This window comes from Leptopilina heterotoma, unplaced genomic scaffold, assembly GCF_015476425.1.
Source record: "Leptopilina heterotoma isolate Lh14 unplaced genomic scaffold, ASM1547642v1 Lhet_53, whole genome shotgun sequence".
NCBI classification, from domain to species: domain Eukaryota; kingdom Metazoa; phylum Arthropoda; class Insecta; order Hymenoptera; family Figitidae; genus Leptopilina; species Leptopilina heterotoma.
Window position 1 is genome coordinate 1,424,028 of NW_025111115.1, and position 14,621 is coordinate 1,438,648.

The 14,621-nt window shown below is 25.3% G+C and overlaps 1 protein-coding gene across 6 annotated transcripts in view; it reads left to right on the top strand.

The window, feature by feature from the left end:
* LOC122508249 (potassium/sodium hyperpolarization-activated cyclic nucleotide-gated channel 2) overlaps positions 1-9,990 on the top strand; it is a 242,980-nt gene extending 232,990 nt beyond the window's left edge. For 3 of the 6 annotated variants that reach the window (XM_043621500.1, XM_043621496.1, XM_043621498.1), the window contains 7 exons: positions 2,167-2,316; positions 2,484-2,702; positions 2,805-2,951; positions 3,222-3,339; positions 3,852-4,140; positions 7,324-7,459; positions 7,635-9,990. In XM_043621500.1, the coding sequence (XP_043477435.1) occupies positions 2,167-2,316; positions 2,484-2,702; positions 2,805-2,951; positions 3,222-3,339; positions 3,852-4,140; positions 7,324-7,459; positions 7,635-7,781 (1,206 nt within the window). In that variant the 3' untranslated portion in view covers positions 7,782-9,990. The remainder of the gene's footprint in view (positions 1-2,166; positions 2,317-2,483; positions 2,703-2,804; positions 2,952-3,221; positions 3,340-3,851; positions 4,141-7,323; positions 7,460-7,634) is intronic. The other 3 variants (XM_043621499.1, XM_043621494.1, XM_043621497.1) reach the window with 1 other exon arrangement.
* Positions 9,991-14,621: the final 4,631 nt, after the last annotated feature.

A 14,621-nucleotide genomic window follows, 5' to 3' on the forward strand; every position in this document is an offset into this window, starting at 1 on the left:
TTAATTACTAACACGAACCATTAATTTTTTTTTAGCTCCACTAGAAAATATCACGAATTGTAATCACGGAATCGATACGTTAAACCCGAAAAATCACAAAATTAACAAATATTTTTCATTCTAAAACTAAAAAAAGATAAGTTAATTTTTACAAACATTAAAGAAAATATTAAATCAAAAAAAGGAATAATCAATATATGGAAAAACTAAATATTTTCTAAATTAACTCAAGTTTATTAATTATATTATTTGTAAATATAATCTTAATGAATTTAAAATGCATTAACAAAATGGGTTTGTCGTAATCGAAACTGTCATTCGAGAGAAAAGTATACAAGAAATTCGAAATTTGTAAACCTTTTTTTAATTTCTACTTTTTGTTTAAGAAAATATAATTAAACTTTTCTCTCGTTATTTACAACAATGTCCTGTAAATTGATGACAATGAAGAGAATATGTCTCAACAGATGTGTATGTAGTTTTTTTTATATTGTAAAATGAAAAAAGAAATGCATACAATTCTGTAGGTATTCGTGAAACATGCTTCATTAACTCTTGACAATTTTATCATTCTCAATATTCCAAGAAAAGAGAAAAATAGAAATTTTATCAATTTTATAAATCGTTTATTTCAAAAACTATTGATTTAAAAATTACTTATCGATAACTAATCGGGAATTATTTAATATTTAATATTGATAACAAATATTTCTAATTATTTTAATTGAAGTAATGTTAAATATGCATAATTTTATAAATTATAATTAAATCACCTGCGACCAGAAGATCTTACAAGCGAAACGTTGTGGGTGTTATTTTTTTATTAAAAGGAAATAAAATATTAAATTCTTTAATGAAAAGAAAAATCATCCACGATGTCCTTTCGCTTGTATGCACTTTTGGTGAACTGCAATATTAAAAATTATAAATAAAAATACTTTTTCGAAATTTGTTTAATTACTGCAAATAAAAGAATAAATAAAATATTCTTCTCCTTTCTCAAGTCTTTAGTACTTGTAAAAAACGTCTTCACATCGAATTAATAAAGAATTGACTAAGCGATGTGAAGATAAATCAACATTTTTCAAAATGATTTTTCAGTTTCTTTTCTGTTAAAAGCATCTTAGAATTATCAGCGATTTCGGTTTTTCTCGACATTTTTTCGTTTTTCGTTTGTGTATACCTCGTCGTGCGTAATTTTTTTCTGATGTATAGCATGCTTTTCTTTATTAACAAATTTACAATTATTATTATTATTATTGTCAGTGGAGTTATATCGTCTTTTTAATTTTCTTCTTTAAAAGGAAATCACCGAATTACTAAATATCCGCGTGTTTCCCTATTCTGTTGTTTATGTTTTTTCTTCATTAAACAAATAATCTATAATTTGTAATTAAAAGTAGAAATTTATGGGATTTAAACTATTGAAAAATCAGCCATTTCCTTTCAAACTTTTAAGTAAATAAACAGTTTATAATTAACTAATTTACAAATAAATAATTTTTAAATAAAAAATTTATTTTTATTTAAATTTCAAAATTATTATGTAACTAAAGAATCAATTTATAAATACGGGATTATTATCAATATCAAATCAATGAAATTGACCTTTCATGGATAAAAACAAATATCAAATATCGTTGTATTTGGCATTGCAAAAAACAGAATATAAAATACTGTATAAAGTCCTTGTTTTGTATTTGAAAATCTTTTGTACTTTTTTAAGAATTAAAAATATTTATCAGTAAAAATCTGTTACAAAAACTATTAAAGCTAAATAATGAAGATTAGTAATACAGAAGTACTTATAAATTCCTAAAAAAAGAAAACTTTGGCAATGGTTGATTATTTTTCAATAGAATAAAATACATAATGAATTGCAGCATCCATTATATTTAGTGTACGTGTAACGTTAATGTTCGTGTTTCTTTTCTTTTTATTTGTTTTTCTGATACTAAATAAAGAATCCAAAAGTAGATAATCATAAAAATTTGTTGCCGAAGTCGACAGTTGTTTTTGTGCGGCACTCGCTTGTTTCGCTGTACACTATACGCAACGACGCTTTCGGATGCCATTAACAGAAAGGGTTTAGCAAAAAAAAAAAAAAAAAAAATGGGTACGTAAATGAACAGTGAGAAAGTAAAGCCTGATCATTGTTGTTGGCAGTTCCTGAATATGGCGTCGGTGTTTATGCGGATATTTAACCTGATCTGCATGATGCTCCTCATTGGTCATTGGAGTGGCTGTCTACAATTCCTGGTACCAATGCTTCAAGGCTTTCCCAGCAATTCATGGGTTGCCATCAACGAGTTGCAAGTGAGTATCAGAAAAATTAATAAACTCTTTTCTATAGAGAGAAAAAAAATCGATAATTTCTTTACAATGCAAAGATGCATATACGATAAAAGAAAATTATGCAAAGCATCAAAAAGATTCACTGGAGAGCATTACTTCAAAGAAAATAAAACAACTCTTTTTTCTAGGATTCGTTTTGGTTGGAGCAATATTCGTGGGCATTGTTTAAAGCCATGTCACATATGTTATGTATAGGTTACGGAAGGTTTCCACCGCAATCGTTAACCGACATGTGGTTAACGATGCTGAGCATGATCAGTGGTGCAACGTGTTATGCACTATTTCTTGGTCATGCGACGAATCTCATTCAATCACTAGATTCGTCGAGAAGACAATATCGAGAGAAGGTATATCTTCTTTCTCATTTACACCCCGAACAATTTTTCCACTATAATAAGTATGACAGAAAATAAATTCATGACATTCTTTTAAAACATAAATAATTCTAGGTGAAACAAGTAGAAGAGTATATGGCCTACAGAAAATTGCCGAGAGAAATGAGACAGAGGATAACGGAATATTTTGAACATCGTTATCAGGGAAAATTCTTCGACGAGGAGTTAATTCTTGGCGAATTATCAGAAAAATTAAGAGAGGTGAGGCATTTTTCTAAAATTCTATACCTTCATCCGTTGTTTTAAAATTGACAATGTAAATGTAAAATTGCAAAAAGAACGATTAGCAAACTGGATATATTAGTAGTTGATAGAACAAGTTAAACCGTCAAACATTTATTAACGATTCAATTAGTTTGAGTCTGAAATTAATCTTGATGGTGGAAACTGCTGCTGATCTTGAATTTTAATTAAAAAACTTTTCGCGCTTACCATCTTGTTAATGATCTACCCTTTATTGTCAACATACAGGATGTTATAAACTACAACTGCAGATCGCTCGTTGCATCTGTACCATTCTTCGCAAATGCGGATTCAAACTTTGTATCGGACGTCGTCACAAAGTTAAGATACGAGGTTTTCCAACCAGGTAATTAAATTTAATTCACCCAAAAACTTCTCAATGTAGAATTAACAATTTTGCACCCTAACTGTTGTAAATATTTTTCTGTCAATACAAATACAAAACATTAAAAACTCAAGTTCTATTTTTCAAAAGTATAAGTAATATTGGAGAGAAGAAGATCGAATTTCAGAAGGACACTTATATTTAATAGACTCTTTATGAATTCGATTTTTTTTCATAGAATCTGGAGAAAATTATTTCAAGTTAGCTTATTAGGAATTTTAGTAGTTTTAAAAGAGCTATAAAGTGAAACGAAAAAATATATGAGGCCATTAAACGAAGAAAAACAGTTCTTTTTTAATGACTCCATATACAGTGGGGTATCTATTAAAAGATAATTAAACCATTAAGAAAAATATGTTCGTAAATATAATCAAGTTCTTATTTTGAAGTCAGCTCTAACAATTCTAGATATTTGAGAAACATACATTTTCTTTGAATTGCATCTAATAATAATTTACCAATGTCTTTTCCAGGCGATATTATAATAAAGGAAGGTACAATTGGCTCGAAAATGTATTTCATTCAGGAGGGTATTGTAGATATAGTTATGGCGAATGGAGAGGTGGCAACATCACTGTCGGATGGCTCTTATTTTGGGGAAATTTGCCTCTTAACAAATGCGAGGCGAGTCGCTTCAGTTCGAGCTGAGACCTACTGCAATCTCTTCAGCCTCTCGGTGGATCATTTTAACGCTGTTTTGGACCAATATCCATTAATGCGACGGACCATGGAGAGCGTTGCCGCCGAGAGGTATAAACTTTGGTTAGGTTTGTTCTATCGAGTTGGTGTGATAAATAGATGTCGATCGCTAAACCCTTCCCCCATCGCTATTTTTTACATTTATATTATATTGTATTTCAGTCAAAATTATTATATATTATATGTATATCTATACAAATCGATATTATTCAATCGTCATTCATCAACTTTTTTCCTATATATATTCTCTATATATATTTATTATCACGCACTCATGCACAAGTGCATTTTTTCAGAACTATATATTATCTCTATTTATCTCTATACTTTACTCGATACATGATTAGTTAGAATATAATTATGAATGAGAGAGAGATTGTAAGGAAATGGTTTTTTATATAAAAACGAAAAGGACACCTGATAAAACTATTTCGATACTGATCTCCGAATTGAGTGGATGTTCTATTCTTCTTTTAATCAATTTTGCAAAATTTAAGTTTAATTATTTCCGGGTTACCACAAATATTTAATTTTATTTTTCCCTGATTTCCAGACTCTTTCCTGACTGATTTTTACCTTTTCCCTAAACCTAAAGAATATTCTACTTCACTCTAAAAATTATTAAATCCTCAAAAAAATACTCTTGAATACATTTATTTGCGAATTTCTTTAATTGCAAAATTATTCGAAAACATTAATAACTTCTTTTTTAAATGAATCTTTAATCATTATTATTTTTCCGCAGGAATTAAAATTTGTCAAAATATTCAAATTTAAACCTTTTTGAAGTTCAACAACTTATAAGAATATTAGTACAAAATATGAAGAAATCGATCACTCCGAGTCTTCGACTCGGAGTAATCGCCTTCTTCCTGTTTTGTAATAATTTAAATTACCATAAAATTTTTCAAAAAAAAGCTAATTATTTACAAAAATCCTAATAAAATCCTTCGCAAGAATTCAAATATTTTTACAAGTAGTAAAATTTCTCAAAAAAATTTAATTTTTAAAAAAAATGTAATAAAATTCGTTGCAAGAATTCAATTATTTCCATAAATAATAAATCGATTATTCGGTAATTCATTTTTAAATCAATTTTTATTAGAAAATTCTAGAAGAAATAAATTATTTAAATTAAAAAATAAATCATTTATTGAATAATTGAATGTTTGTTAAAATTGAATTGTTATAAAGAATTTTATTAAAATTCTTCTAAAATGATTGAAATTCTAAAGAGAATTTTATTGTTTATAAAGATACTTGAAATTTTGACAAGAATTTTTTTTTAAATTTTTGAACATAATTGAATTTTTACGAAGAATTTCATTACTTTTGAAAATAATTTAATTGTTCAAACTAATTTCATTCAAGATTATAAAAATAACTGAATTTCTGTGAAGAGTTTTATTATTTATATAAATAATTGAATTCTTGCAACGAATTTTATCCAAGTTTATAAAAAAAATTGAATTTCGGTGAAGAATTTTATTATTTATAAAAATTTTGTAAATAATTGAATTCCTGTAAAATGTTGCCAAGAATTTTATTAAAATTTTTAACAATAAGTAAATTTTGAAGAAGAATTTTATTAGTTTTGAAAATAATTGAATTTCTGGAATCATTTGTAACTTTTCCAAAATTCAATTTTTATAGTATTTTTAACAAAAATTCTTCTATAAATCTAGTATTTATGAAAATTGTAAAAATTATTCATTAAATAATTTATAAGTCATCATTTTATGATAGTTCTTGAAAAATTGAGTTATTTAAAAAGAAATTAATGTCAGAAATAGAAAAAATTATAGGTTTTGTATTAAAATTCTTGGTAATTTCATAGTTTACGAGGCAAACAAAAAAAACATCAAAATTCAGAGTTTTCTCATGAATTTTAAAAATTCAATTTTTCCAGTACTTTTACTAAAAATCCCCGACTTTCCTGACCTTTGGCAACCCTGAATTTTTTTTTATTTAATAAGAAGAAATTTTTGGTCAATTTATTCCCTTACTAAAAGAAAATAATCATAAAATTCAAAAGAAAGTATTTTTTAATTTAAGAACATGTAATTTGTAAAATACTTCCATAAAATTTATTAACTATTTTCTATCAATATTGGTTTGGAACTATTTATTTTTTCTTTTAATTTTGAGTGCTCTAAAATGTGTGAATTCTTTTCTGATCTCTATTTTAAATGAGCTCAAGAATTTTCTGCGAATATGGCTGATTTCCTAACGCATATCAACCATATTTCATGGAAATTTCTTTCACAATAAATGATGACTGTCGCTAAAATTATTTTCATCTTAAAAAAATATAACTTGTTCCTTTTTTTTATGTAACGAATAAAGAGACTTTTTCGATTTTTAAATACAGTCTGTATTAAATGTTAAAAACAATAAAAAATTAAATTAATTTCATTCAAAGTAGAATTAAAGTAAAATTAATTTGAAGAACACAAATTTTACACTTTTATTAGAAATGTTTAAAATTTTTAAGTGTTATTTTAATTTTTAAATAACTAACAGAAATATCTAAAAATCAGCATTTAAAATTTATTGTAAAGTTGAAAAAATTTTAGCGATAGGCATTTGAAACAAATCGTCGACAATTTGAACATACCGAGGAACATATACGCTCTTTACATTGTCAGAATACTCTTGCAAAAGTTTACGCTTATTATTACAGTGGATTCTCAAAACAAATTTGCTTTCGAAATACTTTTTTTGCATTAAAATTTTGAAAAAAATTTTTTTTCTTTTCAAATCTGAGAATCTACTGTATTTCTGTATATAGTAATACTCATAAGCAGCACATGAAGTATTGCTATAAAAATAAACAGAATAACCACCGCTGCTTTTACAAATCGTTCGACTATCAGTCGCTTAAAATTTTTATTTGTCGACTATTCCGTCATTTTTAGAAATCTTTAGCACCAGTGAGTGAAAAAAAAAGTATTTTCCAAATTGTGCTGCCCTAATTTTTAATATAAATTAATTTTTCTATCGAATCTGTTTATTTTAATAAAGAAATTGGTTGTAATGTATATTAATTATTAAATATTACTATTGTGAGAGTTTTCTTTTTAATAGTATGGCAAAAGTTATAGATTAAAAATTAAAAATTGATTTTAACGATATTGTAATCGAAGGAAAAAAAGTGGTTGCTAAATTTTTCTCGGTCAATTGTGAATAATCGCTGGGTATATTCATTCCTACTGTCCCTACGCTTAATTCAACTTTTCTCTGCAGGTTAAATAAAATTGGGAAGAATCCTAATTTAGTAGGGCATCGTGAAGAGGATCTTGGCAGCGAATCGAAGACCATAAATGCTGTCGTAAATGCTCTTGCGGAACAGGCAGCTCACGCAAGTGCTAGCGAAGAATCGGTAATCAAATTAAAATTCTTTTTCTCAAAATCAAACAAATGATAAAAGTATATTTTGTCCCATTTACAGAATTAATAATTCAAAATATTCTATAATTTACGAATACGAAAGGGTTTGGTAATATTTACACAACTTTTTATTTATAATGCAAAACTTAAGCAATTAATTTTTGCAGGTGCACAGTTTGGAGCTGAGAACATTACCAGGGAGTTTGCTTCCCAGGCCAAAGTCTGAAAACAATTTTGCAAGCCAAGACCTCACGAGGGAAGGGCGAAAAATCTTCCACAAAAGCGACACTTTCCACAAAGACTCGTATCAATGACGACACTCGATTTACTAGCAAACACAGAGGTACTAAAGGCCCATTCAAGACTTATTTTTTTTTTCTTTCTTTTTGGTGCCTTTGTCAAAAATTCATGTACCTCACTGTGATGCAATAATGAACTAATTTTAATCAATTTGACTCGAGAAGTGCAAGTGAACGCTCGTCAAAACTCTAGTTCTCTAAAAACAAAATCAGTATTAGAGTTGACTATCAATTTTTTTTTTGGGAACAATTTTTATCTCATCAAAAAGTTCTTCACCTGGACCCCAAAAGAGGAAACACTGACGAAAAAATACAAACATTCCCAAAAGTGAATTTTATCGAAATAGAAAATCGTCGAAAAACTTTTTAAGTGGCCTATTTGTATATTGGCATTTATGCTTTTCAAACACAACAAAAAAATTAAAGAGCAAAATTAAAGAGTTACGATGTAAAAAAAGTGATGATAGTTTACCTGTGAAAGTTGCATTTTACGAAAGCTACAAATTCTACCGTTTAGTGTAAAAAAAACCAAGGGATAAGATAAAAATCGTAGCCTAGAAATGAATTTACATTATAGAATGAAAATTCACTTTTCTATATCTACAAAAAAAAAAATTGTAAATAATTTACTAGAGAATCAACGACAACTCAAAATAGCAGTACTTTCACAGAGTTTAGACGCGATTTAAAAACAAAAAACCATTTCTTCGATTATTCGAAAATTCTTATATTTTCTCGTCGTCATCATCAAATACTCGAAAAATCCATTAAATCTCAAAAAAAAATATTATAAAAAAAAAAATGTCGCCGAGCAGAACATTTTCGTCAAGTTTAGTGAACTATGAATACTGATGAGCGTGTGAATTAAAAATGAATAAAAAAATTAGACGATCCTTCTCGTTACGAAGTAAAGTAGGCCTAGGAATTATAAGCGAATACTGTGTCCAACGTGGATCTATTCCTAATATGTGAGAAAAAAAAATAATCGACGCGTAAAATTGTGATTTTTCCAGAACAGAGTTTCATATCTTAGAAAAGAAAAACGATTTGCGTTTAGTTTCGAATAAAAAGAAAAAAAACAAAATGAAATAATTTTTAGACAAAACGAGATTGAGTGCGAGTTATCGCTTTTTATTAGTCTCTCGAACTGATCTTTTAGAATAATTAATTAACTTCTTATTTAATCAAGAATATGCATATATATTATATAAAAATATAGAAATAAAATATTTCAGGGAAACTGTTCAAAATTCTTAAATGGCCACAAAATGAAGTTATTTTTCTCTTTTTATTTTTCCAACGAAAAAGAAATTTCATTTATTTATTTTTATAAAATAAATAACGCCCGCACTTTTGTACTAAAAGTCTATTTTTACTACTAAAAATATTGAGAGAAATTTTCATTCTCTATTTTCTTTTTCATTTTTAAAAACTTTTATTAGAAAAAATAAAGAAATGAATATAATTATTTTCAATGTAAAATTATCTCAAAAGTGTGAAAATCTTTTTCGAAAATTAAATTAAACATTCAATCGAGTATTTTAAATTTATTTTAAGTTTATTTAAAATTAGTTAAATAATTTTAATACAAAATTAAAAAGGTAACTTCAATCAAATTCCAATTACAATAGTTGAAATTTAATGAACAATTAAAAAGCACAAAATTCAATTTTAATTTAAAATTATTTTGAATTTAAGTATTCAATTCAAGTGCTATAAGCGATAAATAAAGTAGATTATTTTTTTGAAACAAAACTACAGTTCCCTCATTATTTTTCAATTTAAAAAAATCAACTTAAAAATTTTTATACTATACTCAAATTGTTCAAACGAACATATTTTACAAAATTTCATAAAAATAATCCCACAAATATTATTTTTAGGGAAAAATAACTTCACTAATGATCAAATAATATTCAGAACTGGCTTTTCTGTTTTAATATTTTCATTAAAAGAGAAAAAAAAAGTTCACAACATTATACCACAGAAAATAAAAACAGTGATATTAAACCTAAAGAATATTTTCAGTTTTGAGTGAATTTTAGTTTCAAGGGTGAAATCAGGGTAAGATAATATGAGAAAATGAAAAACAAGTGAACAACTCCGAGTCCAAAGACTTGTTAAATTGTTGAATGTTTTTTGGACTTTTGAGTTTTTGACATCAGAAAAAGAAAAAAACATTCAGACAAAATAGAATTCAAAGAGAGAAAGAGAGAGTGAGAAAGAAAGCGAAAGAGAGAGAAACTTTATATATATATATATACGTTAAACGAAAGCAAATATGTAAAAAAAGAGCGCTATAAATATTATCTTTAAGTAAATTATTATTGTTATTAACGAGATTGCTATTAGCAATGATTGCTACCACAAATGCATTATTAGGATTTACAAAACAAAAAAAGAAAAAAAAATATTGACTGTACACTCAAGTTGCTACAATGATTTTAGAAAGCATTTCTCTTTTTTTTAAAAAAAAAACGATTTTTTTTCTTTTCTTCCTCTCTATAAATGAAAGGGCAGCGCGACTCATTAATCAAAAAAAATTTACACGTCTCAGGTCTGAAAAACAAAATGGACAATTTATTCATCAATTTTAGCAAATTTTAATGACAATAATAATAATAATTATAATAATAGTAATAATACAAAAAAATTCGAAACAAGGGACCTAAAAGATATATTCATCAAATTTAAAGGAATGAAATTTACAAAATACTAAAAAAAATTATACCTATTAAATTTCTTCAATTCAAAATAATTTTTTCAAAGAAAACAAATTACGCAAATTAGAAAATTTATTCATTACAAAAATAAAAATTTAACAATCAATAAACAATTTTTAAATATTTTTAATATATTAATATTATTTTATATAAATATCTTCATTATTTATATAATTTAATTACTAATTCTTATTCTAATTTAATTCAATTTTACTTTATTCAAGAATTCTTTTAAATTTAAAACGATTCTTTTATTTTTTAATTTTTTAATCAAATAGATTTTCTAATTTACACAAATTAATTATCTTTATTAATTATTAATAATTAAATTAATAATTAAATTATCATTATTAAATAAAATAATATTATTTAATAAAAATGATAATATTCTATTAATTAATTAATTAATTTCTTCCTCTGGGGTAATAATTTAAAAAAGTAATTTTCATTCCTTACGGAACAAAATTTTGCAGAAATTTTCAAATTTTTTTGTTTCAATCCCTGAGACGTTTCTAGTTCGCAAATAATGATAAAAAATAATAATTATAATAATAATAGTAATAATAATAATTATTTAACTTTGTCAATTAATTTCATAATTATAAATGCTGTGCATTATAAATTATTTACATTTAAAAGGCTTTTGTTTATATATTTCCAGGAAAGTCAATCCTCGTACCTATTTAATTAAATTATAAAAAAAAAACTATATCTTTAAGGACTTTTTTTGTGAAAAATGTAAATATACACTTATAAAGAAAAGCAAGCTAATTAGGTAACACCAATTAATTAAGAAAATGAAATAAATTCTATTGTTATTATATATCTTTATTAGGTTATTACAGAAATTTTATTCGAATCAAATCTGTTTTCTTCGAATCAAATCTATTTTCTTCGAATTAAATAAAGTTTATTGTCATTAATTAAATTTTGTTATCATAGTTTAACTATAAATTTTAATAAATTTTAATAAATTTCATCAAATTTAATATTATTGACTTAAAAATTCACATAATTGGATTAATTTCTCTCAATGATTCAATTAATGTAATTAAAAGAGAAAGGAATATTAATTTCAAAGAGAAACATTTAGAAAAGTGAAAAAATGAGATTATAAAAAATTTTCAAATTTGTTCAAGGATTGACTATAAAAAAAACTGTTGAATTTTATTATTAGAACATTTATAAACTGAACTATGCATTTACAACATAAACTCTTCCTGAGCCAGGTAAAAACTGACGAATAATGATCATACCTATATTATATATAAAGAATTTGAGAAAGTTTTAGAAAATTTCTTTATTATTTGCACATTATCCTTCGAATTTAATAAAACTTGCATCAAAAAAAAAAAAAAAGAAAGAAGATTATACATATAATTGCATATATTGTACATACTTCCTTGATTATAGAGATTTGACAAATTCTCGCACGTATTTAACACGTATGAATATGTAAAACAAGAAGCAGTGTGAGAGAGTGAGAGTAAAAGTTCCAAAAAAGAAAAAAGAAAAATATTTTTTTCCCGAGCAAAAGAGTGATAGTTTTGCCTTCAATTTGCATCTTCGATCGCCTTGTAAATAATAGTACGTTAATTAAAAAAAAATGTAAACGTACTATTATATTGCTGTCAGTAAAAAAAAAATAACCGCAATTATTTCGAAAGATGGAGCGAGAAACGAAATGAAGATTAACTCGACATTGTATGCTAACTATTACTGCTACTATTAGATACTATTAGATAATAAAAAAAATGTTATTACCAATGCTACTGAAAAAAATACTATGTTGATATTATGAATACGGAATACTAAAATAGCGAACGATCTTTAAATAAATACCGGAAAAAAAGTTAGATTGTACGTTTTAAAAAAGGCATGATAATTGAAAAAGTGCGAGAGTGAAAATGCGAAAAAAAAATACTTTTTGTAAAAGAACTAATAACAGAAATAAAAGGCGATGATATATTGGCTACTAAACAAGGCGGTCCAAAAACCGGAAATGGTAAAAAAAGAAAGCCACCACGAGAAGTCAAAAGAAAAAACAGAAACAGAAGTCGATTCGAGAAAAGCCTTAAAAATCAAGAAATAAAAAAAATAGTACACCCAAAGTGGCATCTCACTATATATTATATAATAATGAGCTTGTAATTCTTAGGGCACTCAAAAAAAAAAAATAAAAAAAGACTTTTGAACGTTCATTCCAAATCTTGCATATCAGGAAAATCTTTTTTGTAACATATGAACGTTTCGAAAGGTAGATGACACACGAAACACTTTTTTCTCCACCAAATCAACATCTAAAGAAAAAATAATAAAAATCGTGTCCAAAAATACTTCACTGATCAAGATCAGTTCATATCACTGATCGACAGTGTTTTAATTAAATATATTTTTAAGAAAAAGAAAAACAGTCCAAAAATCTTTTTAAAAATATAGTATTGAGAAAATTATGAAAATAAATTTTTTTTTGTCATTTTATCCGTTTCCGGTTTCAAGGGCGAAGCAAAATTTTTATTCAATGCGATGAATAGTAAAAACAAAGGAAATAAAATATCTCACGCCTGATTTAAAAAAAAAAAACTCGACTTGAATGTCTTATGTGTATAGAAATCTTATTCGCGAGAGTCTCTAGATCTATTTTACATGGTGATTCTTGTTGAAGAAAAGACATTCGATTTTCGAAAATATCTATTCCTTTTTTTCAACTTCCTTCGAATTTAAATAATTATTAAACTTTTGTTATAAACTTTAAACAAATGGAAAATTTTCTACTTGAAAAAAAGAGAGAATTTTTCTACATATTCATTGGAAAATCGAATAATTATTATATTTGAGTCCATTGATTGCTATTGTTAATTATTCACTTATTAAATTTTACTTTAAAAAAAAAAACATCTTTTGGAAAATTGTTTCGAATTAATTACTTAAAAGAATTTTTAACAAATGGAAAGTTTCAAAATATTAAAAAATTGTTTATAAAAATTTTGTTGAATTATTAACAAGTTTATTAATTTAGAAAACTAAATTTTATTTCAGTTTTGTTAGTCAAAGAAATTAATAAAATTGAAAATCCACTGAAAAGTGTATAAAAAAGTTTACCATATCTTGTAAAAATAATAAATATTGCTGCAAACTGTTAAAAAACTAATTTTAAGAAAATTTCTCCAATTTGAAAATAAAATGTGCCAAAAAATTGTTTTTTAATCCAAATTTCGCTACTTAATAAATATGTTTAGAATATAATTTTTTCTTTAAATAACAATAAAATATATCGATTGATTCAGATATATTAACAAATTCATATTCAAAATTGAAACACTATCCAATAAATTTAATTAAGGCCTAAAAAGAATTATTGATAAAAATTTAAAATCGTCAATTGTCAATTTTATTCCGCAAAGAAAAAGAGAAAGAAATACTGGTACTAATAAAAAAAAAATTTCTTCATTTGTCAGTGAGAATAAGTCATCAAAGCACAGTAGCTATTTTAGATGTGCCTTAAAGTGTGTATATTCACTTCGTGCTCTCAAAACTTATAAATAAATTCTTAAAAGAAAACTAAAAAAACTCACAAAATAATCACATCTCACCGAAAAATCTTCTTTTAAACATATAACTATTTTAAAGTTTTAAACACACTCGTATATATTAATATAAAATAATTATTCGAAAATCGAATGTAAATTTGTATACAGTAATTTTATTTCTTTCTTTTTCATTTATTGAGAAACTGAAAAATAAGAAAGCCAAGTAGAACGCCTTGTAAAATAATCACCCTAGCGTCAATTTTCTACAAAAAATATATATATATTATATATATGTGCGATGCCCTAAAGCGCACAAGTGATTCCGCAAATTGGTTTACACGCGTGAGTATATACAATTAATTATATTTTATTTTCTCATTCACTGAATATTCCTCTCAATTTTTTTTTAAATTAAATCTTAAATCTACATTACGAAGAGAAAAATATATTTATCAGAAATAATTGAAAATTTTCCTAGGATTCAAATTATTTTTAATCCAATTTTAAATGAATTCATCGAAAAATGTAATTATTTTCAAACATTTCTGCTAGAATTCAATTACATTTCACAAATAATGAAATTCTTCGCAGAAATTCAAACA